Here is a 27733-nt window from a genome sequence, read left to right as displayed (position 1 = left end):
TGATGTCCTCATTTAGTGACTGGTTTGTACAGAAAACAGGAGCCTGCTGGAGCTCTGAGCACCTCAAGAAGCAGATGTCTGGGGTATTGTGTTGAACGTACTGATGTTCAGAGAAGACCTGTGCCAAGGAAGAGCTGTTACATGCAGACATTCAAGGCATCTTTGTATATCTCTCTAGGTATTGAAGCATCTGCGTCATTTAAATTTCACCAGTAACATGGGGGAGCAAGTGGATTTTGATGAGTCTGGGGACCTAATAGGGAATTACTCGATAATCAATTGGCACCTGTCACCAGAGGACGGCTCTATCATGTTTGAGGAGGTCGGACACTACAATGTTTATGCCAGGAAGGGAGAGAGGCTCTTCATCAATGAAAACAAAATCCTGTGGAGTGGATTCTCCAGGGAGGTAAGTGCCATAGGTCACCTTTAACCCCTCACTGCAGCATTTCCCAAATCTTTAAAACCGAGTCTTCCTTCAAGATAGATCTCTCTCTCTCTCGCCACCATGTGGTATTAAGGGCTTATTCATCTTAATGTATTTATCTTCATGCTCCTCGGCTAGTGTTCTCTCTCTTTCTCTCTCTCTCTCTTTCATAATATGATTCTTCCTTACTTTCCTTACATGCTTTGTTGAGCACTGAAATAGTTAACAATGCTGACATTTAAAATAGCATTGCCCTGTTTTGCCCCCGTGGCTAGCCAAAATTCAGTGTGTTGCAGCATTGTTTTGGTTAGGAAGAGAAATGGATTATATGATTCAGGTATATTCCTGGATTTTGATTTTTTTTTCAACAAAGAATGTACACATAGTCCTGTTTCCTTGCGCACAGTAGAAACAAACAACAGCAGGTACTTTTTTTACTCTGAATTCCCCAGGACTGCCACACTAGTAAGCCCTGTGCCCAAGAAACTGTCCCATTGCTTCCTCCCAGGGAATATTTTCCTTTCAGGAGGCTGGAACGCCATCTGCTGACTTCCTGTCTCCAGTGCCCAGAATCTTTAATCTATATCCTGATCCAGCCCTGTTCATTTACTACAAGGGCAAACTTCCGTTTACCTCCCTAAAGTATCTCTGGCCTGCCTTGCCATCTGTTGTCTCAGGCAATAGCTTCCATTTTCTCAAATGCCTTTACTTTATATCTCAGTTCCTTCCGGTCACTCTGAGAGAGTACTTTATACACACATTGGTTTTAATGAGCTTTATGATTAAATTTGGATTTCAGGGCTTGTTTAGATGAGCACCGAGTGCACAGCAAACTGAGTGGCACTATTAATCTAGACAGGCTCCTAGAGCCACTGCTTGCAGCCATTAGCATCTTTCAGCCTAATAATATCATTGGCAGCAGAGTCAGCATCTGTTGAAATGAATGGGACAGTTCACCCCCCAAACAATTGCTTCAGTCTCCCTGAAGCTCAAGAAGATTCTGCATCAGTTTTGTTTGTTTCGCCTGTTGAAAGTTCTATTCACAACCAGAAATTTATACTTTTCTAAAATGAAACTTCATAATTGGTGAACAATTAAGACAGGGGCAAGGAACCTTTTTTTAGCTTGGGAAGCACTGAGCCACAAAAGCAGTTCCGGGCTTTCTCTTGCACCCCAGCCCCATGGGAGAGGCGCTGAGGCTCAGGGTTTCCCCAGAAACTCAGGTACCATGGATGTGACAGTTTGGGATCCTTGGGATGCCAGCTGAAGTGCTGCAATACCTCTGAGTCAGCCTATTCTGCCAGCCTGGGCCATCCTTAAACCTTGTCTTGCTGAGCCAGGCACAAAGTCTCCAGAAAAGCTCACAAGGAGGCCTCCCCTAGCTCCAGAACAACAGACACTGAGATCAGCTCTGGGAAGACTCAGCTTAAATGAAGGGACTTGTTCCAGCACCCAAATGTCCCCCCCCTCCGCAATGGGGTACAAAGCCAAAGTTATATGAAGTTCACTTCCTTTCTCAACATCTAGAGATGTCATTATTCCCCTTTACTCGGCTTTGGTGAGGCCACATCTGGAGTATTGTGTCCAGTTCTGGGCCCCCCACTACAAAAAGGATGTGGACGCATTGGAGAGGGTCCAGCGGAGGGCGACCAAAATGATTAGGGGGCTGGAGCATATGACTTATGAGGAGAGGCTGAGGGACTTGGGTCTGTTTAGTCTGCAGAAGCGAAGAGTGAGGGAGGATTTGATAGCAGCCTTCAACTTCCTGAAGGAAGGTTCCAAAGAGGATGGAGAAAGGCTGTTCTCAGTAGTGACAGATGGCAGAACAAGGAGCAATAGTCTCAAGTTGTGGTGGGAGAGGTCCAGGTTGGATAGTGGGAAAACTATTTCAGTAGGAGGGTAGTGACGCACTGGAATGGGTTACCTAGGGAAGTAGTGGAGTCTCCATCCCTAGAGGTGTTCAAGTCTCGGCTTGACAAAGCCCTGGCCGGGTTGATTTAGTTGGGATTGGTCCTGCCTAGAGCAGGGGGCTGGACTTGATGACCTTCTGAGGTCTCTTCCAGTTCTATGATTCTATGATTCTATGTGAAGGAGGATATGCACATCCTCCCACACCTTCCCCAGCTTGAAATTACATAAACTAGATTATATGATAAACCAGGAATACATTTATTAACTATGAAAAGGTGCATTTAAGTGGCGAAGGGGATAGCAAACAGAACAAGGCAAATTACTAAAAAAAAATGCAAAGTGCACAATCTAAACTATTGGCTAAAGAAACTGGTTACAACTAATAGACGAGTGGTTACACCTAGACATTATTTCAGAGAGAAGCCTTCAAAGGCCAAAGGTGCCCTGTCTGGCCTGGGTCCAGCAGTTCTTCCCCCACCCTTTTAGTTACATTCTTTTTTTTTTCTGATGTTTTCAAGTATCCCTTTGGGGAGGGAAGGCAGAGGTAAAGCCAGCTCAAAACAATAATTGTTTTCCTCCCCAACCTTATATTGAATTCCCATAAGGTGGGAAACCTTTGTTTCCTTCCCCCCAGTCGCCTGTGGAACTATTCAGCAGTCCAAGATGCAAGTTAGTATTAGGGATATGAATGGGTAACCACTTACCTGGGGGATGCTTATTGGGGGATGCTTAGCAATACTGGTTAACCAGTACCTGAGAGGAGCCCCCCGCCACAGACAGAGGTCTGCTCAAGCCCCACGGGAGTCAGGAGCCAGCCTAACCCGCATGCAGGGGAGCAAACAGCGGGAGCCTCACACATGATGGGGGGCGGTAGTGGCAGTTGGGAACCCCACATGTGGGGGGGAGGGGCTGCAGCAGCAGCCTGTTTAATCAGTTAACTGGTTAAATCTAAGATTTAACCAGTTAACTGATTAACTGGGACTTTACATCCCTAGTTAGTATCAGGTGACCTGACTCTCTAGCATCCATGGCTCAATAGTAGTGTGGTGTGTCCCCAAGAAGGCCAAGCCTGTTCACAGACCATTGTCCTCACTGATGGGCCAGCAGCTCTTTCTGGATTTCCTATTGTAGTACCTGAAGTGTCAGCTGAGGGAGTGACCCAAGCAGCCAATATGAAATATAGACACACAGGTCAATATTCCTAACTTCAGGCACAGACGTGATACAGGCACACAAATGGAATAATCATATTCAGCAATTCGTAACCTTTCCAATGGTACCTTATATGAGCCATCTTGCATAGAGTATATCTCATTTATGTTATAGTCATATCATAAGCATATTTCATAATGCATATGGAGAGCCCCATCACAATAGGACTTTAGGTACCAGCTGTTTTGAGGATCTCAATGGCAGTTAGGCACTGAAATCCCATTATGTCTCTAGCTTGTTTCCATTCATTTCATTTCCAGCAACTTCTGAAAATCCTCCCAAGTGCCTGTCTCCAATTTTAGGCAACTAAATACCTAAAAATCTAGCCCGTCTCCCTTTTGAGGGTTAAACCGTTTCTTGGGGTAGCATTTTTTTTATATTTAGTTAATTTATTTTATTTGGTACTAGAGGAAGTAGATTTGTGCAGGATGGGGGTCCTGGGTAAAAGTAAGTGCAAGAAATCATTCTACTTTTTTTAGTTACTAGTAATCATCCATGTAATATCAGGGGGGCAGGCTGTCTTAGCAGTTTGTTTCCTGGCAAGAAGAACCTTTCACCTCTAGGCTGCTAATTCAAAGTCAGGCCAATGGGAACTGGCTTTTGTTACTATCTGATGACATTTTGATATTATGAGTAACGTAAGTTGGGCTTCTGTTTCTCAGGGTTTAATAATTTCATTGTTAAGTATTTATTTTTAGTAATTTTTCAATTCTAGAGAGATGTCCAAAAATTGGAGATACACACACACACACACACACACACACACACACACACACACAGAGCTATTTGAAACAGTACTATGTTAGGGCAGGCTAGAGAACTTTTAGTGTGTGTCAACAGGTAGGTTATATACACAAAATATTAGTGCATTTTAGAAATCATACCCTGGGAATTTGCATTACTGCTCTGTGTAGAAAAGCCACTAGATACAAGCTAGAGAGCGTGGACATCACCTGTATAAATACAATACACTGTGAAAGGGAAATAGTAAGCATGAACTGAGTACACATTTCATTTAAACACTGATTTCATTTTTTTCTAATCGGGGATGTTCTATTGGGCTGTGTCTAGACTGCATCCCTTTTTCGTAAAAGGGATGCAAATTAGACATATCGCAATTGCAAATGAAGCGGGGATTTAAATCTCCCCCGCTTCGTTAGCATAAAAATGGCTGCCACTTTTTTCCGGTTTGGAGCTTTGCCGGAAAAAAGCGCCAGTCTAGACGCGGATCTTTCGGAAAATAAAGCCTCAGGGGTAAGGGATCTTTCAGAAAAGGCTTTATTTTCAGAAAGATCCGCGTCTAGACTGGCGCTTTTTTCCAGCAAAGCTCCAAGCCGGAAAAAAGTGGCAGCCATTTTTATGCTAATGAAACGGGGGAGATTTAAATCACCGCTTCATTTGCAATTGCAATATGTCTAATTTGCATCCCTTTTACGAAAAAGGGATGCAGTCTAGACACAGCCTTGAAGTTTTATGAGTTAAAAACCGAAAAACAGAACCCTAAATACGAGTTCCCAGTGTAATTTGTGTCCATTGTACAGTGTAGATTGCAAGGACGTACGGCCTACCTTCTCCTCTCTAGAAATGGTCCTTCAAACACTAAAGTGCAGGATACTGGTAAGGCTGGTTGCAGTTACACATGTTCTCTCAGCAGATTTCAGTCTCCCAGGCTGCCAGTCTGACACTTTCCACCAGCACGACTTTTATTTCCACCCTTGCTGTTTGGCTGCCACTTACAGAATTTACCTACGCCCATGTCACAATGTATCATTGTCATGCCCTAGCTAAACACAGGCCTCTCCTGCAATGCCCTGAGCAACAGGCCTGTAGGGGCAGAATCAGAGCCCCGATAGGAGAGCAATTCCAACATTCTGAGGCCAGAAGGGACCATTAGGATAATCTAGTCTGATCTCCTCTATTGCATAGGCCATAGAACTTTCTTCCCAAATAATTTCTAGAGTAGATATTCTAGGAAAACCTCTACTCTTGGTTTTAAAATTACCAGTAATGATGAATACTCATGGGGAATCAGCTTAAAAGCCAGCTTCTCACAGGCACCAGCTCCCACTTCCCTCCCTTGCTGCTTCTGATAGGGTATGTCTACACTAGCCACTCTAGTTCGAACTAGGGTGGCTAATGTAGTCAATTGAACTTGCAAATGAAGCCCAGGATTAAAATATCCCAGGCTTTATTTGCATGTTCCCAGGCGCCGCCATTCTTAAATGCCCGGTAGTTCGGACTCCCTGCTTGCGGCTACACGCAGCACGGACTAAGTAGTTCGAATTAAAGCTCCTAATTTGAACTACCGTTACTCCTCATTGCAGGGAGTCCGAACTACCGGGCATTTAAGAATGGCGGTGCCTGGGAACATGCAAATAAAGCCCGGGATATTTTAATCCCGGGCTTCATTTGCAAGTTCGAATGATTACATTAGCCACCCTAGTTCGAACTAGAGTGGCTAGTGTAGACATACCCATACGGAGGCAGCAGGGGGTGGGAATGTTTGTAGTCGATAAAATTAACCAATAAGCTACACATTGACATCCCCAGCTACCACAACTCCCACATCATTTGCAGAGTTCCTCCTTCCCACTACATAGTCCCCTTCCTGTAAGTATGGCCTACATTCTTTTGGGCCTAGATGTATACAGGCAGTCCCCGACTTACGCGGATCCGACTTATGTCGGATCCGCACTTACGAACGGGGCTTTCTCGCCCCGGAAGTCGGGGCGAGAAAGCCCCGTTCGTAAGCTGCTCCGGTGCCCCTGGTCTGCTGGAGACTGTCTCCAGCAGACCAGGGGCACCGGGCGGGTTCCCGCGCTTCTGAGGCTTTGCCAGAGCAAAGCCTCAGAGGCGCGGGGAACCGCCGCTGCTGCCGCTTCAATCTGGGTGCCTGTGGTCTGCTGGGGACCGTCCCCAGCAGACCACAGGCACCCAGATTGAAGCGGCAGCAGCGGCGGTCCCCGCGCCTCTGAGGCTTTGCTCTGGCAAAGCCTCAGAGGCGCGGGACCCCCCCGCGGCTGCGGCTTCAGTCCGGGAGCCTGTGGTCTGCTGGGGACGGTCCCCAGCAGACCACAGGCACCCAGATTGAAGCCGCAGCCGCGGCGGGGTCCCTCCCTCTGAGGCTTTGCCAGAGCAAAGCCTCAGAGGCTCTGCTCCCCGTGTCCCTGGTCTGCTGGGGGGGGGGCGCAGCTAGTGTGCTCCCCCCCCCCAGCAGACCAGGCTTTTGTTTTGGACTCTGGGGCAGAGCAGCTGGGGCGCTGCCGATTGGTCCTGCAGCGCCCGCTCTGGGCACTACTGGACCAACCCGGCAGCACCCCAGCTGCTCTGCCCCAGGTCCTGATTCAGCCGCTGCTGGTCAGTTTCAGCAGCGGCTGAATCAGGACCCTGGGGCAGAGCAGATGGGCAGAGCTGAATCAGGACCCAGGAGCGGCGCTACTGGAGCAACCCAGCAGCACCCCAGCTGCTCTGCCCCAGGCGTCCCCAAGTCAGCTTCTGCTGAAACTGACCAGCGCTGACTACAGGAAGCCCCAGGCAGAGTTGCTCTGCCCCGGGCTTCCTGGAATCAGCTGCTGATCAGTTTCAGCAGCAGCTGACTTGGGGACGCCTGGGGTTCTTAAGTTGATTCTGTATGTAAGTCAGAACTGGCGGTCAGTTTCAGCAGTGTCTGAATCTGGACGCCAGTTCCGACTTACATACAGATTCAACTTAAGAACAAACCTACAGTCCCTATCTTGTACGTAACCCGGGGACTGCCTGTACATTTACATTTAGCCATATTAAGCACATATTGTTAACTTGTGCCTCGTATCCCAAGATTCTGGCTGCTCTGAATCTCTAACCTGTCCTGTTCATTATCAGTTCCCCCAATTTTACCCCAGCAAAGTCATTGGCAAACTTAATCAGCAATGATTTTTTGGTTTTTTTCCTGGCGACTGATAAAAATTATAAATAGTCCAAGGCCCGGTCCCTGCAGAACTGCATTGGAAAAAGATGCATTTGGTGATAATTCCCCCTTTGCAATTACATTTTAAGACCTATCAGTTAGCCAGCTGATAATCCACTTAGTGTGTGCCATGTCAACATTATGTTGTTTCACTTTTGTAATTAAAATGTTCTGCAGCACCAAGGCAAAGGCTTTACAGAAGTCTAAGTAAATTAGTCCACACTATTGCCCTTATAACCAAACTTATCTCATAAAAAAAGTTATCAAGTCAGTCGGATATGATCTACGTTCCATAAATCCATGTTGATTTGCATTAATTTAATTCTTTATAAATCAAATCCAGTATCAATTATTCCCTTATTTTACCTGGGACAGATGTCAGGCTCACAGGCCTGTAATTACCCAGATTGATCCATTTATCCTTATTAAGAACTGGCACAGCATTAGCTTTCTTTCAGTCTTCTGGTACTTCCCCAGTACATCAAGTCTTATGGAAAATCAGCATTGATGGACCCCCGTGGACTTCAGCCAGCTCTTTTAAAACTCTTGGATGCAAACTATCCAGATCTGCTGATTTAATAATGTCTAATGTTAATAGCTTCTGTTTAACATTCTTCTCAGATTTTAGTAAAATTGAGAAAGTGTTATCACCACATGATGAGACTACATCAGCTGTTTTTCCTCAAACCCAGAACAGAAATATGTATTAAATAATTTTGCCTTTTCTGCATTATTATTGATAATTCTGTCTTTTCCACCTAGGAATGAACCAATAACATTTGTCAAGATTCTTTTAATTCCTAATATTTTTTAAATGCCCTATTATCTTTACCTCTATTGGCCACAGATTTCTCCATGTGTCCCTTGGTTTCTCTTCTCAATTTTCTTCAGTTCCTAACTTCTGATTGATATTCGTAACTGTCAGCTTCCCTTTCTTCCATTTGGTATCTCTGTGTGTATTTTATTTTTTACCGCTGCCATCACTTCCCCTCTGTAACTCAGATTGTTTTTTTAACTTGCACAGCCTCCGTTGTTGGATTGTGGCTTTGGGGGCACCTAGTCAGGTGTTCTTAAATTATTCCCAATTATCATTCATATTTCTCTGATTAAATTCTTCATCCCACTGATTTCACTCACAATTGTTTTCAGCCTTGTGATATTGGCCCTTAAAGCTGTCTGGGTGTGTCTGGGCATATGATCTAGATTTATTCTCCGTGCACAATATAAATGTGATCAAGTCATGGTTATGGCTGCGAGTTTCCCACAGAGGCCATGGAAGCCATGGGTCCTGTGACTCTCTGGGATCTCTCTGACTTTTGCTGTTGCCAGTGTGGATGGCCTGGGGGTCACCAGAGCATCTCAGGCAGCTCCTGGATCAGCTGTACCAGCCGCTGCTGGGGAGATCTCAGGCCACTGTGCCTTCCTCTCCCAGGAGCAGAAGGAATTTGTTGGGGAAGCACGAGGCTGGGATTTGGGATGCAGGAGGGAGTTCTAGGCAGTGCTTTCCTTAGGGGGCTCCCAAAAAGTGGCAACATGTTCAAGCTTCTAGGTGGAGGTCAGGCCAGGCAGCTTCACATACTGCCTCTATGCACAGGTGCCGCCGCTGCAGGTCCCATTTCTTGTAGTTCCTGGCTAATGAGAGCTGCAGAGCAGGTGCTTGGGGCAGAGGCAGTGTGCAGAGCCCCCTGGCTGCACCTCTCCCTACATGCCAAGGGACATGTTGCCACTTGCAGGGAGCATGTGGTCCCTTGCAGAACCAGGGAGGGAGCCTGCCAGCCCCACCAACCCCTCTACTCCTAGCACTAGCAGGAGTCCTGGGCTGCTCCCCCTAGAGCACTGGCAGCACACGCCCGAGGAGGTACCCCACTTGAACACTAACAGCACCCTGCAGGCATCCCATCCCAGCACCTGTGGCACCCCCAAGCTCTGCCCCCAAGATTTAATCAGGGATCATGGATATTTGTTTACTGCCTATGACCTGCATCAAAGGTTCATCCAGCCCAGTATCCTGCCTGCCAACACTGGCCAATGCCAGGTGCCCCAGAGGGAGAGATCACAACAGGTAATCCTCACGTGATCCCTCCCGTCACCCCTCTCCAGAGAAACAGAGGCCAGGGACACTGTTCCTACCCATCCTGGCTAATAGCCATCGATGGACCTAACCTGCATGAATCTATCTAGCTCTTTTTTTAACCCTGTTAAAGTCCTAGACTTTAGCACATCCTCTTGCAAGGAGTTCCATGATTTTTACTACAAATACCTGTGACTAAAACGTAGCCTTAGTCATTACCACGTGTACCTAAGTGACCCTTATCTTTTAATTTGGTGATCAGTCCTTGTTTATCTGTTAGGACAAGGTGTAACATAGAATTCCCCTGTGTTGGCTGTAGCGTTTTTTGGATTAGGAAATTAGAGGATACTGAGAGAGATAGGATAGGTATCTCTCAGAACTGTATACAGTATAAATCACCCTAGTATTTGACCTTAGCACGTTTTGTAATTTCTCAGCTCATAAAGGAAGTTTGTAGGAGCCTCTTCCCCAGCAAGATTCTGGTGCATGCATTCGAATGTTTAACCAGAATACTCTGTGTCTTGCAGGTGCCAGTCTCTAACTGCAGCACGGAGTGTCTCCCAGGTACCAGAAAAGGTATCATGGAGGGAGAGCCCACCTGTTGCTTTCAGTGCGTGAACTGCTCCGACGGGGAATACAATGATGAAACAGGTAAAAGAGAAAAAAAGGAGTGTGGTTTGCAAAGATTCCTGTGAGTGCCCCCCAATGGATCCTTTTTGTAAGTGCAATTAATTGGTAGCCATTGTTCTGGTCTGTGGAATAATGCGGTGCCAAAGGAGCAGAGAGCATTTCCCTTGGCACGTCCTGTGAGAGACCGTCACATGGGAAAGATGCATGAAGAATGATGAGCTCACTTTAAAGTGAATTGATGCTGGTGAATGCTGCCAGATTCATAAACCTGAAGAATGAACGTCTCAGTCTTCCCCAGAATAGGTACAGCACACACAGCAGCCTCACTTCAGACTGCCCCCAGGCACTCCCACTGGGCTTCACTGGGGCCTTCACTAAAGGGCAGAGGGGGATTCAGTTTCCATGGCCTATTCATTTCCTAACCTCTGCTAAAATAACTGCCCTCAGCCCCCCTGTATCAGAGGCAGCAGCATGAGGGGGCCAGGCAGGAGCTGCCCACTAGAGGAGCCAGTTTAAAAACCAAAATGGCTTGCAGAACGGCTGCCTGTCACCCCGCGCTGCTGCTTCTGATACAGACCCAGCATGAGCCAGAACTGAACCGGGCTGCCTGCCTGCCTGGCTCCTAATGCACTTTAATTGCAGAGCTGCCGTGGGAGTAGGTCCTGGGGCTGGCACGAACCAGGACTGAACTGGGCTGCTGGCCAGTCTGCTAAAAAATTTCCTGGCAAGCAGCAGGAGGGAAATGCGTATAGTTTATAACATTAACTTATAAGCTTTCGCTAATCGGTTAATCAACAATACAATTACATCCCTAGTTAGGGTTCCTAAGAAAGAGAGATGAGACAGAAATTGCTCAATGGCACCCAGGAAGCCCCCAGAAGAGCCAAGAATAGAATCCAGGAATCTGACATCAGTATTCCTACTACACCGCGGCCATACCCTGTGGTTCCCCAACAGGCTGTAGGTGAAATGCTCCATAACTCAATTCCAATTTGCATCCAACTTTTAATTTTTCCGTTTCCAGGATTTTATTCCCCATTTTATGAGGAAATAAAGTCCATTCTCTAGAGCATCCACTGTCATCAGACAATCCTGTATTCACCCTGCATAGATGAACATTTCCCTTAATTGAATCAGCTTCCATAGTTTCTGCAGGAAATTAATAAAGCAGATTGATATGACCTGTGGGCGCAATTCAACTCCTATTGAAGTGAGAGTTTGATTAAACCACACCATTCCACTATAGAGGGAAAATGTAATAAGAGTTTTAGAGCAAATTGTAATTTTTTGAATTTCCAATGCCTCTGTCAGACTGCTGCCTCAGGGTTGGACATCTCGGAAAATTAAAGCAAATTATTGTGTCAGCATATTTCTGCATCCAAAATCATGCTACACTCCAAAGTGCAGCCATTACTAAAATGAAAGTTTCAACAAGCTCTCAGCAGTATTTAAAATGTGCTGCCATGTGTATGAATCACATTCTCAAAATATCAGTTACCATTCTTTAAATACGGGTATATGGTACCATAAGTTTCTTGATTCAAATACTATAAGAAATATCTCTTCTTTATTACTATAATACTATCTCTTATTTTGAATAAGACTGCGGTTCTGACCTCTTTAAAGATCTGAAATAAAGAGCCCCTGCTACTTTCCCCAAGATTTCGGGAGCTGTTCCTGCTGCCCTAGTAAAATTTCAACCTGGGTGATTTAATTCTGCCTTTCTAAATCGTTTCTACTATTTCAGTTGGATAAATTACTCTTTTTCATTTCCTGTGCTTTACTGTTTTATGGTTTTGTTCTCATAGTTAAATTGCTGCCTTTCTTCAAAGGTGATATCAGGACCAAGCCATGCGCAGCCCATGCATACCATGCTAGTTACCACCTTGTGGTCAGGAGACAAGTGGTAGTTTTAGGCTATGTCTAGACAAAACTTGACTTACGTCCACATTGCAAGCACATTCTTTCGACAGTAAAACAAAAGAACAGAGGGCTTTTTGCGCAATTGGTAATCCTCATTCTACAAGGAAGAAGCCTTTTTGCAGAAGAGCTCTTTCGCAAAAAGGCGTGTGTGGACGGGGAAGAGGGAGTTTTTTCAGAAGAAGAGGGAAGAGGAAAAAGCACAGATGCCCTAGTAGCCATTCTGTCCATAGCAATCACTGCTTACATGCGAGATAGCGTCCAGGCAGTCTGGATGCTATCTTTCAAAAAAGCGCATTGCTTTTTTGATGTGCTTTGGCAGTGTAGATCTTTTCCAAAAAAGGTTCTTGCGCAAGAAGCCTTTAGTGTAGACGTAGCCTTAGTGTTGAGGAGGGCCTATTTGCCCGGTACTGAGATTAGTTTCATTGGCATGTAATTGCCAGGATCTCTTCTGGAGCCTTTTAAAAAACTGGCATTGCATTAACTCTCCTCCAGCTATTTGGTACAGAAGCTGATTTAAAGAATAGGTTACAAACCACAGTTTTCTGTTTTGCCTGGTAGAGGCAGTGATGGTGTTCAGTCATGGAAAAGGTTCTCACTACAGGGCTTCTGAAAGGAAATATAAAGTGTCAACCATGAGCCTTGGTCTGAAACTACGTGGTCTGGAAGTCCATGGAAACAAACCACATTTTGTGCCAAGAGATGGGAAGTAATCTTGGCGAAAGACAGGGGTTGCAAGGATGAAATTGGCCATTTTAGTCAGATGGTCTACAGCACTGAAGCTCCTCTGGGAGCTCCTCAATGATGTTTAGGCTGATGGCCAAAGAAGACCTAGTTGGACTCTGGGGTTACTAAGCAATTGAAGGATTCCATTCAAAACATCTTGGTACATACACAACACTTGCAGAAGTCCAGAAAAGCTTGGATTTTCAGCCTGACTGTAGGGCCACCTGAAAAAATGGGCAACCATGAAGGAAAATTTAAGATTCCAAAGGGATCCATCAGTGGAACACTCTGGCATGGTCATAGCACCTCCAGTTGGGGTGCTCCATAGGGACATATATGCACTTGCCAAAGTATGTTATCCCATCTCTCACAGGACAGTACTTAGCCCACAATGGCACAGATCGTGTTCCTTGGGTGGGTGGATCTTCTTTCCAGGCAGAATGGAGGGGGGAGACCAGGTTATGCTGAATTGTGACATTTACAACATTATTAGGCTTCAGGTGGTGGGGGGGGGGCTCAGAAGTAGGTTCCTTGTTCTCCTAGTAGGCTCTCCTGTTCCGCAGTAGAGCATTGCCTGTCCCATTTCAGTTTCCCAGGTGGCAGGTAATTATAAACTCACACTCAGAGAAAGAGAATAGCCCACCTTAACTGCTTCTGAATCAAAGCTTGGGCCTTCTAGAAGTACTCAAGGTTCTTATGGTAAGTTAAAAATCAATACTGGATGCCAAGCTCTCTCAAGATGGCGATGCCAATCTTCAAATGCAGTTTGGATTGTGATGAGCTAGGTGTCCAGTATTCCATAGTTCATCTCAGCAGGGACGAGTTCTTGAGAATAGAATGCACAAGGGTGCAGAACTGATTGGGCTCCAACTCCCGGGAAGAGAGCTGTCCCGACGGTCATGTTGGACATATCCTTCACCACCAGGAGCCACACAGGTCACGTCACTCCAGCCAAAGAATGCCAACAATTATTGGGAAGAATGGAGAGTGGATCCCATTAAAGTATATTGGTTCCGATGTCCTTCTACTATAAACGTTAAGGAAATGGTCTCTTGGGTCACCAGTCCTATAAAGTTGACAATGCCATCTATCTTCACCACTTGTGATGGGATTTGCTGTACCTGCCCAAAGACCCACAACCTGGGAAGCAGATAGAAATGCAGAGACCCCCTGGTTCCTAGGTCAGGTTCTACTTGAGAGGAGAGGGAGGTTCTAGAGCCCGGAGCTCTGGTGATGCCCAGACTGTACCCCCTACCAGGCCTAGATCGGTCTATTTCCCAAGCTCTTTGGAGCTGGACAGGAGAGATCTGGGACCTTATGTTGTGCATGATTAAAACAACATAAAGAAGACCTCAGCTAGTCAGGGTTCCCTTTCCCTGCCGTTCTAAAGTGAGAGCTTTAAGGCTTTGGGGAAATCAAGAGCACTGATTGTCTGCTTAAGATGAACAGTTTAAAAGCATCCAAGATTTACCTCCTTAGGATGTGAAGTGGGATTCCAGTGCAGCTAAAGAAGCTAGCATATTCTTTTGATTTCCATCATTTGTCATCAAGTCAGCCAGAGTGACTCAGATACCACCGTGATGACGGAGGAGGTAGGTATGTGAGGTGAGAAGATAGAAATTCAGAGGGAGAGAGTAAAGAGAGAGGTACATAGTGAAGACAACAAGAAACACAAAGCTGTCTAGCAGATACTACATATTCTAAAATGATTCCACGGAATTGGTCTGGAAAGCCAGAGTGCAGCTCCAAAACTATAAAGTGTGGCTAAGAAATAGCCTTCTTCTTTAATACAGACCCATGCATGGCTCCTGAGAGGCTAGAGGTCCCATCATGCAATGTTCCTTCTTGATCCAAGCACGCAGAGCATTTCTTATAGGAAGCACTTCTATATTTAGTATGGAAGGGCTAAACATTGCTCCATTTTATTTAGGGTGGCCATCTAGTCTAACAAACTGTTCACTCCGTCCTATTTATTTTGCAGATGCGAGTGCTTGTGCCAAGTGCCCTGAGGATTTCTGGTCCAACGAAAACCACACCTCTTGCATTCCGAAGCAAATCGAGTTCCTGTCCTGGACTGAGCCCTTTGGAATAGCTCTAACTCTCTTTGCTGTGCTAGGAATTTTCCTGACCTCATTCGTTCTGGGGGTCTTCACCAAATTCCGCAACACACCCATTGTCAAGGCCACTAACCGGGAGTTGTCCTACCTCCTCCTGTTCTCCCTGCTGTGCTGCTTCTCCAGCTCCCTGTTCTTCATTGGCAAGCCCCAGGACTGGACTTGCCGCTTGCGCCAGCCAGCCTTTGGCATCAGCTTTGTCCTCTGCATCTCCTGCATCCTGGTAAAGACAAATCGTGTCCTGCTGGTTTTTGAAGCCAAGATCCCTACAAGCCTCCATCGCAAATGGTGGGGCCTCAACCTGCAGTTTCTTCTGGTCTTCTTGTGCACTTTTGTGCAGATCATCATCTGTGTGATCTGGCTCTACACAGCTCCCCCCTCCAGCTACCGGAACCATGAGCTGGAGGACGAGATCATCTTCCTCACCTGCCATGAAGGCTCCCTGATGGCTCTGGGCTTCTTGATTGGTTATACTTGCCTTCTGGCTGCCATCTGCTTCTTCTTCGCTTTCAAGTCTCGGAAGCTGCCTGAGAACTTCAACGAAGCCAAGTTCATCACCTTCAGCATGCTGATCTTCTTCATTGTATGGATCTCCTTCATACCTGCCTATGCCAGTACCTATGGCAAGTTTGTCTCAGCTGTGGAGGTGATTGCCATACTGGCTGCCAGCTTTGGGCAGCTGGCCTGCATCTTCTTCAACAAAGTCTACATCATCCTCTTTAAGCCCTCCCGCAACACCATTGAGGAAGTGCGCTGCAGCACGGCTGCCCATGCCTTCAAAGTAGCAGCCAGGGCCACGCTGAGACGGAGCAACGTGTCACGCAAGAGGTCTAACAGTCTGGGTGGTTCCACAGGCTCTACCCCCTCATCCTCCATCAGTAGCAAGAGCAACTATGAAGACCCCTGCTCTCTGCCGACGTCCACGGAGCGGCAGCAGCAGAAGCGCGGATGCAAGCAAAAAGTCATCTTTGGAAGTGGGACTGTCACTCTCTCATTGAGCTTTGAGGAGCCCCAGAAGAACTCTGTGGCCAGCAAGAATTCCAAGTGCAGAAACTCCTTAGAAGTCCAAAACAGTGATGACAGCCTGATGCGGCACAGGGCCCTGCTTCCCCTACAGAACAGTGAACCCCTAGGTGTGGAGCCTGGCTTCCAGGCACCTTCAAGCCAAGAAACCAGCGTACAGGAGTCAGGAGTGGGAGAAACCAAACAAGAGGAGCAAAGCCCAGAAGAGCCACCTCTGCCATCAGCAAATTCCCAGAATTTTATCGGTAGCGGCAGTGGTTCGGTCATAGAGAACACAATACATTTTTAACAAACAAAAATGATAAAATCCACCACTGTTCCCCAGGGAAACCAGCACACCTTCTTGCTTCTTGGAGAAAGACACCAACGACACGGCTCAGATGTAGCCTCAACACCTTCTTGCTAATAAAGGCAAAGAGACACTCACCACCAAAGGACACACAGGAGGCAGACTGTCAGAGGCTACATCTAGGAACCATTGTACTGACACTGTGTTTGGTTTAAAGAAATCAGGATCCTGACATCTTGAAAGGACAAGTGAAAATCTTCCCCCAGCTGGGATTTGTCTACTGCCTTGCCATTGTCGGTCCTGCCTGCCAGACTGCAGCTCAGTGGGTGTAGCTAGGGGGTTAGGCAATTTCATTTTACTCTGCTTTTATGCTGATGTATAAAACCCCTCTTCCCCACTGTGTATAATAGTCCCTCTGTAGACTACATGTGAGATCTCTAACCATGTTAAGACCAAGGAAAGGACTCGGCTTTACTAAAACAGGATTTGCAGTTTGACCTGAGGAAAGGGGTCCTTTAAAAATACAACAAATAAAGACATAAATATTCCGAATGCGTGGCATAGCCAACAGTCTGAACATGTAAAGTATTTAATAGGACAGGCTATTTATATAAGATGTTCCAACCCCTGCTTCCCATGGCTGCCAGTGTGAGCGGTAGTGAATGCCGGACAGTGTTCTTCATAGACATCAGTGCATTAGATCAAGTCACAAGTGTCCTGTTGGTCTGTTCCAGTTAACACGTCACCTCCAAGCTGCCTTTTTTGGTGGAAAGGGGTGACAGCTTGCTCCTGGGGCAGAATGTTGTGAGAGCTCAGTGAGATGTATCCATGAGTTACTAGATCGCTATGCTCAATGAAGTGTCTCTCGCGCTCTCACACACTCTCACAAACACACACACACACACACTCATTCACAGTCCCACATTCACACAGTCACACTCACATACACACTCACTCACACAACAAACACTCACACACATACCACACTCACTCATATACACTCACTTACTCAAGCTAGTCAAGATGGGGAAACTGCCCCTCAAAAGTGTGCATGTTTGGGGATAGCTAAAGGAAAAATGAGCATTTGAGGGGCATACATAGACAAAAGGCTAGGTGGAGTATAATGGAAATGCATATGGGCAACCAGATGATTTGGGTTTTGTGCCAATTGAATATTTTGGAGCAACAAGGCTTTTGGAGGATTTATATAGTTGATGAGCCAGGGCAAGTGGCAAGTGTGGTCCATTTTGAAGGGGTGTCTGGTACGTGATGTGTCTCCTTTATCTGAAAGAGAAGCTTTAGGGTGTGGGAGGGGAGCAGAAAAGACTTCTAAAGACACTCTCTTTAACGGTCTTCTCAAGGTTGACCCAATTGCCACAGATTATTCATAAGACATGCCCATTTCTCTCCCACCCACTTTGAGAATAACTGAAATGAACTTGCATGTCCAGGGGTCAAAGAATCCGTGTTACTGTCTGACACACGGGTGACAATGGCGTTACATGAGGGATTTAGTGCTACATAGATTCCAAGGCCAGAAGAGACCACTGTGATCATCTAGTCTGACCTCCTGCATAATGTAATTCACAGAACTTCCCCCAAATAGTTCCTAGAGTACATCATTAGGAAAACATCCACTTAAAAGTTTAGACCCCTTTTTGCAACAGTTATCAGCCTGTGGGAATCTGGTTTAATCTTCTCTCAAAATACAATAAAATGCTCTTAGTCACTGCAGCAATACAAGATGGCCTTAGTCTTACTTGAACGGAGACAAACAAAGGTCTGTGGAAATGCGCTGGAAAAAACATTGCTATTGTTGTTGTTTGGTTGTCGTTTTGTTTTTTGTTTTGTTTTGTCAGGGCAGGAAAATAAAACTTCCCGGTGATATTGCCATGCAAGGGCTTGCTTTACAATCTGCACTGTTAGCTGAGGTGGAATATTGTGGGGAACAAAAGGGTAGTCAGAATTTGTAGAGATGCTTTTTCAAGCTACGGATTAATTAACCTTTTCTTTGCTGTGTGTCCATATGCCTGCGACTGGCAGAGCTTCTGCCTCTGTGTAGAAAAACACCAGCAAATTAAGTAAAATAACCATCATATTAAAATGACATTTGAGGAAAAACAAGGAAATAGCAGGGAGAAAACTTAAAAATACACATCATGGTACAATTTTTAAAAATAGCCTCTGCCATTGAAGCCAGTGGGAGCTTGGGGTACTCATAGTTTCTAAAAATTAGGCTATATAGAAGTGCTTACATGTGGATTTAGGAGCCCAACTTTAGGCACCCAATTTTGAAAATCTTGGTTTTGGGCTTTAATTGAGTGAAAAGAAATGGCCACTAGATGGCAGACGTAGCTAAAGAATAAGACAAGTGGATTCCAGCCAATACATGAGAATTAGTTCAAAAGATGGTCTACAAAGTGGTAACCCTCCCTGTGACTCCCCTGGCAGAGTCAGTCCTGCTGACTGCATTAAATGGCACAAATCCACAGAGTCATGGGCCAAGCCCCAGCTGCACCCAGTGAGGGAAAATAAAGTATAAACAGGAAAACAAACACAAACACATATCTCCGCACATACTGCAGGCAGGAGAATTGGAAAGTAACTTAGGGCTCCTTTCTGTCAAGATTCCTCATTTAACAGGCTGAAACAAGTGGGTTTGTTTCCCGTGGATAATTTCATGTTTATTTCCAAGTTTGGGGGGTTTATAAATTATTTATATTTACAAAAAGTGTGGTCCTGGTCTGAAAAGTGACTTTGCTATCACGAGGCCCTGTGGTGGGTCAGTTACCCCTCCCTACCCCCTCTAGGTCAGAGGGAGGTGACACTGCCTCACTGTGGCACTGCACTGCTAGGAGAATTAGAAGGCTAGGCACAGGGTCCCAGACTCAGCTCCCAGCAGCCAATAGCTCCTCGGCCCTCCGGCCAGGTGGAGCCAGTCAGCAGACCAGGCGCTCTAACCCCAGGCAGGGGAGCCCTGGCAAAGAGCCTGTAGTGCTCCGGTAGGGAGGCTGCCATTCCAGGGGAAGGTGGCAGAGACAGGGGAATGCAGGCCCGCCCAGCTCCGTTACGTTCAAGCCCAGGGCCCCTAACAGCGGCTGAGTGTCCTACGACTGGGTGAGCGGGACTCTTCCCCCAATACTGTCCCACTGTCAAGCCACAAACCATTTAACAAAATCCCTTAGGTGGCTTCCTTCCCGGGCTCTGGATCAGGTTCCTCCAGGTATTTGGCCACCCGTAGTCCCACCAGCTCTGGTCCTCCTGCGCCCCAGGCCTCACCAGCTCCAGGATGCTTCCTAGCTCAGCAGTAGGTCAGCGGACTGCAGCCAACAGGGCACGTCTGTCTCCTTCCCTTGTTCGGCTCCCATTGAGCTAGGTACTCTGCCTTTTGTACTCCTGCTCCACTTCCAGCGGGCAGGGTGAGCTCAGCCTGGCTCCGCTCAGCTGAGCTGGGCATGTGGCTCTTCCCCCTCTGGCTTACAGGGAGGCCACACTGCCTCTCTACAGGCCCCAAGGGGTCACCAGGGACTCCAGATCAAATGTCGTTAGTTTGTAGGTAAAGAAATTGTGGGAAGGGTGATTCCAATTGTCACCAGAACACATTTATCTTGGGCTTTGGGAGTCGTCCTGGGCTCTGTCTTTGTGCAGCTTTGCCAGCAACTCTGAGCTAGTACAGTAGGTGCAGTTTTGGTGCAACAGAAGTCCAGCCATTCAAGCTGTGTCACCAGCCACAATCATAAGCTCTTCACCTGGCATCTCCAAGATGGGGGGGAAGCTGTGATAGGCCCTGTGTCTAAAAACACCTGGCAGCACACACAGGTCGCTAAACCTAAAATCAACTTGGACACCCAGCAGTGTCTTGCTGCCAAAAATCTAAGCCAAACATCCACCATGGTGGCTGGAGCAGTCCCTCCTGGTAGCTTCGAGAGGATATAAACCCTGCTACAGTCCTGTGGCTGTGTGTGGGGTCTGCCTGTGGAGATGCAGTAAAAGAGGAGACAGAGAATGTTAACTTTGTATTTGAATTCTGGTATATCTGACTGGTGTTCTGGGAACAGTTCCAAGGAAAGACAGTCATCTGATCCACTGTCCTCTCTCATTCTGACCCCAGTGAAGCCCCTTCCATGCAGAGCCCCAACAAAGGTGTATCTGGGGTTCTCAGAGAGGCACAAGATGATGCTTCCAAAGTGAGATTCTTCCCCACATTTTACATTTCTCTTAGGAGTCTCTGGAGTAGAGTTACTGTCTCCTCCCCACCTGCATAATGAGTGGAAGGCCAAATTAGTTCACCAATCCCAGCGTGACGGTGAGTGTTACAAAATTAAGTAAGGGGAACCGGGGGAATTTATTTAAAGTTATAATTCTGTACAGGGCTGGTTAGGAAATTCAGACTGGGGAATGATGAGACATTTTGAGTGTAGGCAGAGGCCCTAGAAAGAATCAGAACAGTAATACTGGGTCAGATGAATGGACCATCTAGCCCAGTATCCTGCCTTGTGGCCAGTGCCTGATGCTTCAGAGGGAATGAATAAAACAAGGTAATTATTGAGTGATCTGCCTTCAGTGTCCAGTCCCAGCTTCCAGCCATCAGACACTGAGGGACACCCAGGGCACAAGGTTTTGTCCCTGACTAGGTTAGCTAATAGCCACTGAGGGATTTTCACTCCAAAATATCTAATTCTTTCTTTAACCAAATTGTACTTTCAGCCTTCACAACATACCCTGGCAATGAGTTCCACAGGTTTACTGAGTGTGGAATGAAGAAATACTTCCTTTTATTTGTTTAAATCCTGCTGCCTATTCATTTCATTGGGGATCCCTGGTTCCTGTGTTGTGTGAAGGGATAAATAATTCTCCCCTATTCATTTTCTCCACACTAATCTTGATTTTATAGACCTCTATCATATCGCCCATCTCTTTTAGATGTAGTCTCTTTTCTAAACTAAATAATCCCGGCCTTTTTAATCTCATGTGGAAGCTGTTCTTTCTCTGTACTTTTTCTAATTCTAATACATTTTTTTGGATGGAGTGACCAAAACTGTATGCAGTATTCAAGGTGTGGGCGTAGTAGCATAGATTTATAGAGTGGCATTATCATATTTTCTGTTTTAGCTGGCCCTTCCCTAATGGTTCCTAATATTTTGTTATCTTTTTGACTGTTGCTGCCCACTGAGCAGATGTTTTAAAGGAACTATTCATGATGAATCGAAGACCTCTTTCTTCAGTGGTAACAGCTAATTTAGATCCCCCTTATTTTGTATGTTTAGTCGGGATTTTTGCCAGTCTCAATGACTTTGCATTTATCAACATTGAATTTTATCTGTCATTTTGTTGCCCCGCTACAGAGTTTTATGAGTTCCCTTTGTAACTCTTTCCAGCCAGCTTTGGACTTAACTATCTTGAGTAATTTTGTATTAAATGTAAACATTGTCATCTCAATGTTTACAGTCCTTTTCTAGATCATTTATGAATATGTTGAACAGCACAAGTTTGTACAGATCTTTGGTGGACCCCAATTGTTACCTCTTCCCATTGTGAAAACTGACTATTTAATCCTACCCTTTGTTTCCTGTCTTTTAACCAGTTATCAATCCATGAGAGGACATTCCTTCTTATCCCATGACAACTTACTTTGTTTACGAGCCTTTGATGAGGGACCTTGTCAAAGGCTTTCTGGAAATCTAAGTATAGTATATCCTCTGGATCCCCCTTGTCCACATGTTTGTTGATCTCCCTCAAAGAACTCTAGTAGATTAGTACGGCATGATTTCCCTTTATAGAAACCATTTGGCTCTTCCCCAATATATCGTGCTCATCTATGTATCTGACAATTCTGTTCTTTATTGTAATTTCAATCAGTTTTTCTGGTACTAAAATGAGGCCTGCTAGCCTGCAATTGCCAAGACTGTCTGTGATAAAACTGAATAGGGCTTTTTCACTTGGCCTGTTTCTCTTTGTGGTTTAAAGTAAAAGGTTCGGAAATGTGGCTAGTCCCAGGGAGGCGCAGAAACAGGCAAACTATTACCAAATATCTTTTAAACTTTTATTAAAGGGCTTCTACGTATAAATTATTATTTTATCAATTTCTTACATACGCAGGCACCAAATAATTATTAGAATGACCAATAAGCAAAATGCAATACAGTAAAGAAAATTTCTTGAGGTTTCTCTAAATCCCAATAGTTGTTAACAAGGGACCAGGGATTATTAACAGTTACATTTACATCAGTCTTACTTATAAGACTAATCATTTATCTAAAACTTTTAACACTACTACTTAACAATACCTCTAAACAATTTCAGATAACAATACTTACATTTAACAGACACACAAACTACAACAACAACATATTTGGTATTCGTTATGTTTGGTATACGTTACGCTCTACAGGAACTCGTTTGGTTCGGTGAGCGGGAGGTGGCCCTCGGGTGATCAGTCCTCGGACCTGGCTCATATTCTGCCATCCAATGTTTATTCGGGATTCCTCAATTTGATATAGGAAGGGTAGCTGTTTTATAGAGAGCTTTTGCGCACTTTTTGTCATAGGCTAGCAGATCCTGTCTGTTAAGTGACAGGAGTAAGGGAGTGAGATGATTTCCTGTTTTTCCTTTTCTGCCTCATCGGGCATGGCACAGTCAGCACAACCAGCATGAACTTTACATGAACTTTTTAGGTCTGGTTTTGGTTCCTGTTCATCGCTGACCTTTAAGTTACATAGTGTAAGGGTTTTCATCAAGGGGAAGTTGACCTTTTGCTTGGATGGCAATACGCGCGAGAGGCCTGGCCAGCAAAGAGCCTGCTTTCACACTCTTCAGTTCCTATGTATACATCATGAACTTCTATTTTCTACCCTTTACTAGAATACAAAGTATCCAAACCATGGACTTCTTTGCGCCTATTGGCTTTCCCCCAGCCCTGAGTTTAAAAACTCCTCTCTGTGACCTTTTTACTTTTACACACCAATGAGACCCTGCAGGTCTGCTTGTCTAACTGGCCTTTGGGGTGGAACTAGAAGCATTTCAGGAAATGCTACTATGGAGATCTCAGTCTTTACTCTCTTAGGGTAGGTCTATACAGCAGAATTATTTCAAAATAACTTTACCAGCGTCTACAAAGCCAAACCGCTATTTCGAAATTAAATTGAAATAGCGGAGGGCTTATTTCGAAATTGGTAAACCTCATTCCATGAAGAATAACACCAATTTTGAAATTGCTATTTTGAAATAAGCGCTGTGTAGACGCTTATTTCGAAATAGGGGGCCCTGGTGGCCACTCTAGGCACAACCAAGAAAACTCCTCTCCGTCCCCCCCTCCCCAGAGTCCTTAAAGGGGTAGACTCTGGCCACAGTGCATTTGCCAGATCCAAGCCTGCCAGCCCAGAGCCAGCAGTCGCTGCACCTGACCCAGTGGCCCCAGCATGAGCCAGGCAGCCAGTGCCAGCCAGCCTTCCACCACTCCACAGGACCAGTCTACCAGCTCCCAGGAGTCTGCCAGAGGCTGGAGAAGGCGGGCACCTACCTGGTCCAGAGCGGAGATCGGGGACCTAATTCAGGTTTGGGGAGATGCCTCCAACGTCCATGATCTCCGCCCTAAACAGAGGAATGCAACTGTCTACAAGAGGATGGCTGCCAGCCTGGCCACCAAAGGCCACATGCGAACCCAGGAGCAGGTTCACATGAAGATAAAGGAGCTGCGGCAGGGATATGCCAGAGCCACAGGGGACAGCTCCCAACCAGGGGCAGACCCAGATCCCTGCCCCTATTTTGATTCTGTGGACCGCATCCTGGGGGGCAGGACGGTCCGTGCCCCCCAGGTGGTCATCGACCCTGGGGCAGAGCTTGCTGTCTCCTGCTGCTCCAGACCCTGCTGCCTCCCCAGCCACCTCTCCCTCCTCCCAGGTTTCCCCCTCCCCTCTCCCAACCTCCCTTTTCCCTTCTCCCACCTTCTTTCCCCAGTCTCACTTCAGTTTCATTCCCCCCTCCCACCCCAGTTTTGTTCAATAAAGAGGCTTTGTTGTAATGAACACGTGTCTTTTATTGTTCAGCAGGAAGGAGGGTTAGGGAGGGATAAGTGGAAGGACATGATGGAGGAATGAGGCACAAGCCCCCAGTGGGGCACACCAGGGAGACTGTTACTGCCTGCAGAACGTGCTGCCAGGCTCATAGCAACATATCCAGGAGAAGCGCCAGAGTGCCCAGGGGCGGCTCCAGCTCCATGCGGCAGAATGCTGTGGTGTCCTGAGTGAGGGCAACCAGAGCACGCAGAGAAAAAAATGCTTTGATGTCCCTCAGCAAGGTAGGCAAGCAAGCAGGGAAACCTTAGAACAGGCTGTCGGGGCGGGGGTGGGAGCAGGGGGTGCCTTTAAGCACAGACCTCAGATAGTCTCAAGAAGCAGCCACACAAGGTAACTCCTGACCTGATGCCCTGGCAGAACCAGTTCCGGACGGCCTTAAATGCGATTCAGTGTCCTATGAGTGTGGCTGCGCTATTTTGAAATGCATTTAGAGTCTAGACGCGTTATTTCGAAATAAGCTATTTCGAAATAATGCTGTAGTGTAGACATACCCTTACTTAGCAGCCTAAATTTGGCATCCAGCACATCTCTCTTACCTCTCCTTATGCCATTAGTAGTTATATGTACCACAGCCACCAGTTCTTCCCCAGCACTGCCAATAAGTCTGTTCGGATGTCTTATTGAGATCCACAACCTTTACACCTGGCAGGATATTTACCATGCAGTTCTCCTGATTATTTCAAACACAACTATGTTTCTAATAATCGAATTCCCCATTACTATTGTCTCTCTCTTCCTAATAACTCAGTGCAAGAGGTCTGGGATCATTTCCCTCCACTCCAGCATAACATTCTCCTTCCCTGAGACTTTCATTCTCCTCAACACAGAGACTGTATGACTGGGGAAGGAACTATTTTACTGTGTTCCTGAACACCTCCTTTATGTACCTGTCTCCCTTAGCTCCTCCAGTCCAATCATTCTGTTCTCAAGAGTCTGTACTCAGTCTCTGAACACCATGGATTGCTTACAGCAAATGCACACGTGTCTCCATTCACCACAGGAAAGTGGCTAGCTCCCACTCTCCTGCGCACTTTTTGCCTGCATTCCCTTTACTCCCTTAAGGGAGGGAGGTGTATGTTTGGTAGGTTCTCCACCTCGCTTCAAACAGAGTATGTTTGTTAGGTGTATCTGCCTGCCATGCTCCCTCTCTAAACACCTTCCCAGAACTTCCCTGTTGCTGCAGTTCCAGTCACTTAGAAGCTGTCTTTGTAAACTCCAGTTCTGTGTTAGTGTCTCCCCCTTCTCAAGGATCCCTGAATGGATTAGGGATGAAAGATGGCAAGTTAGTTTCACTAGTAAGCTCTCTCAGCCTAGCCTAGCACAGCATACAGTCCCCCAAACAGACCATACTATATGCTTCAAGCAAGCAAGCACAGAACACACAAATTAATTTGAGGATCTCAGGGTATGTCTACACTACAAAGTTAGTTCGAACTAACTTTAATAGGCGCTACACTAGCGCTCCGCTAGTTCGAATTTGAATCGAACTAGCGGAGCGCTTAGTTCGAACTAGGTAAACCTCATTTTACGAGGATTAAGCCTAGTTTGAACTAGCTAGTTCGAATTAAGGGGTATGTAGCCCCTTAATTCAAACTAGTGGGAGGCTAGCCCTCCCCAGGTTTCCCTGGTGGCCACTCTGGCCAACACCAGGGAAACTCTATGCCCCCTTCCCGGCCCCGGACCTCTTAAAGGGGCACAGGCTGGCTACGGTGCCCGTGCCAGGTGCAAGCCTGCCAGCACCCAGCCAGCAGACCCTGCACCTGGCACAGCTCGAGCCACCCACCCGATGTCCCCCAGCCCAGCCCCTCTTCCCGGGACCAGGCTGGCGGCTCCCGGGAGCTTGCCCTGGACCGCAAGAGGCAGGCACCTGCCTGGGCTAGTGCGGACATCGTGGACCTCGTCCACGATCTCCGCACTAGGCACAGGAAAGTGGCCGTCTAGGGCAGGAGAGCTGCCAGCCTGGCCACCCAGGAGCAGGTGTGCATGAAAATCAAGGGGGTCCACTGAGACCCCCGACCCTGAGCCCTGAGCTTACAATGGCCGTCCTGGGTCAGACCAAAGGTCCATCTAGCCCAGTAGCCTGTCTGCCGACAGTGGCCAACCCTAGGGACCCTGGAGGGGATGGACCGAAGACAGTGACCAAGCCATTTGTCTCGTGCCATCCCTCTTCAGCCTTCCACAAACTTTGGGCAGGGACACCACTTCTACCCCCTGGCTAAGACTACTCCATGGACCCAACCTCCATGACTTGATCTCACTTCCCTTTAAACTCTGTTCTAGTTGTAGCCTTCACAGCCTCCTGCAGCAAGGAGTTCCACAGATTAACTATTTGCTTTGGGAAGAAGAACAACTTTCTCTTACTAGTTTCAAGCCTGCTACCCATTCCTTTCCTTTGGTGTCCTCTAGTCCTTCTTTATGGGAACTCATGAAGAACTTTTCTGAATGCACCCTCTCCACCCAACCCCTGCTTTTAGAGACCTCTATTCTGTCCCCGCTCCATCTCCTCTTTTCTAAGCTGAACAGTCCCAGTCTCTGTAGCCTCTCTTCATCTGGGACCTGTTCCCAACCCCTGATCATGTTAGTTGCCCTCCCCTCTCCCAGCCTTTCTCTTCCCCTCTCCCACCTCCTTTTCCCAGTCTCCCCCAATTTTGTTCAATAAAGACAGAGTCAATGTTGGAAGAAATGTTATCTTTATTTTGTACATCAATATGAAGGGGGGCTAGGGAAGGGTAAGTGGAAGGAGGTGAGGGAGGAATGGGGTACGAGCCCCCGATGGGGAGGACTGGGCTGGCTCTGCGGGCTTCTGGGGGTGGAAGCTCTCCTGCAGCCCCCCGATTGCCCCCTCTCCCCAGATAGCAGCCTGCGGCAAGTGCAGCCGGGCTGATGGCCAAGTGGTGTGATGTGCCCAGTGTGGGTACTCCGGGCACTCCAAGCCAGAACTTCTTTGCAAGCGGGGCACCCCTTAGAACTGTGTGTCCGGGGTGGGGGTCGGGACCCTTTAAGCGCAGCCCTCGGCTAGCCTGAGACAGCATCTCCATGCTCTAAGTCCTCCTCTTATGCCCTGCCGGCACTGCTTCCGGCCATCCTTAAGCCCTGTTCAGAGTCCACTCAATGTGGACTTGCTAGTTCGAATTAGCAAAACGCTAATTCGAACTAGTTTTTAGTTCTAGACGCGTTAGTTCGAATTAGCTTAGTTCGAATTAACTAATTCGAACTAAGTTAGTTCGAACTAGCGCTGTAGTGTAGACGTACCCTTAAAGTGCTTTGTGAACATTCATTACAAAGGGGCCACGGTGTAATTTTATATAACCAAGTTTGACAGTTTTGACCATAATCTATGTGAGCCTGAATTTCCCCTTCTGTAAAATGGATTTAACATCTAAGAGGAC

At 46.6% G+C, this 27733-nt stretch overlaps 1 protein-coding gene and 1 long non-coding RNA gene across 8 annotated transcripts in view; one reads left to right on the top strand and one right to left on the bottom strand.

The window, feature by feature from the left end:
* The window catches only part of LOC142819232 (uncharacterized), a 38636-nt gene extending 33378 nt beyond the window's left edge, over positions 1-5258 (bottom strand). For both annotated transcript variants that reach the window (XR_012897031.2, XR_012897027.2), the window contains exon 1: positions 5119-5258. This is a non-coding gene — a long non-coding RNA (uncharacterized LOC142819232). The remainder of the gene's footprint in view (positions 1-5118) is intronic.
* LOC102454429 (extracellular calcium-sensing receptor) overlaps positions 1-24489 on the top strand; it is a 171795-nt gene extending 147306 nt beyond the window's left edge. For 4 of the 6 annotated variants that reach the window (XM_075904550.2, XM_075904561.2, XM_075904580.2 and 1 more), the window contains exons 5-7: positions 179-409; positions 10095-10218; positions 14825-24481. In XM_075904550.2, the coding sequence (XP_075760665.2) occupies positions 179-409; positions 10095-10218; positions 14825-16269 (1800 nt within the window). In that variant the 3' untranslated portion in view covers positions 16270-24481. Of the gene's footprint in view, positions 1-178; positions 410-10094; positions 10219-14824 lie in introns of all 6 variants that reach the window. The other 2 variants (XM_075904588.2, XM_075904595.2) reach the window with 2 other exon arrangements.
* Positions 24490-27733: the final 3244 nt, after the last annotated feature.

The sequence above is a fragment of the Pelodiscus sinensis genome, chromosome 1 (genome assembly GCF_052426305.1).
Source record: "Pelodiscus sinensis isolate ZL-2025 chromosome 1, ASM5242630v1, whole genome shotgun sequence".
Lineage (NCBI taxonomy): Eukaryota > Metazoa > Chordata > Testudines > Trionychidae > Pelodiscus > Pelodiscus sinensis.
The sequence above is the reverse complement of the archived record's forward strand: the minus strand, read 5'-3'. Positions and strand labels throughout refer to the sequence as shown.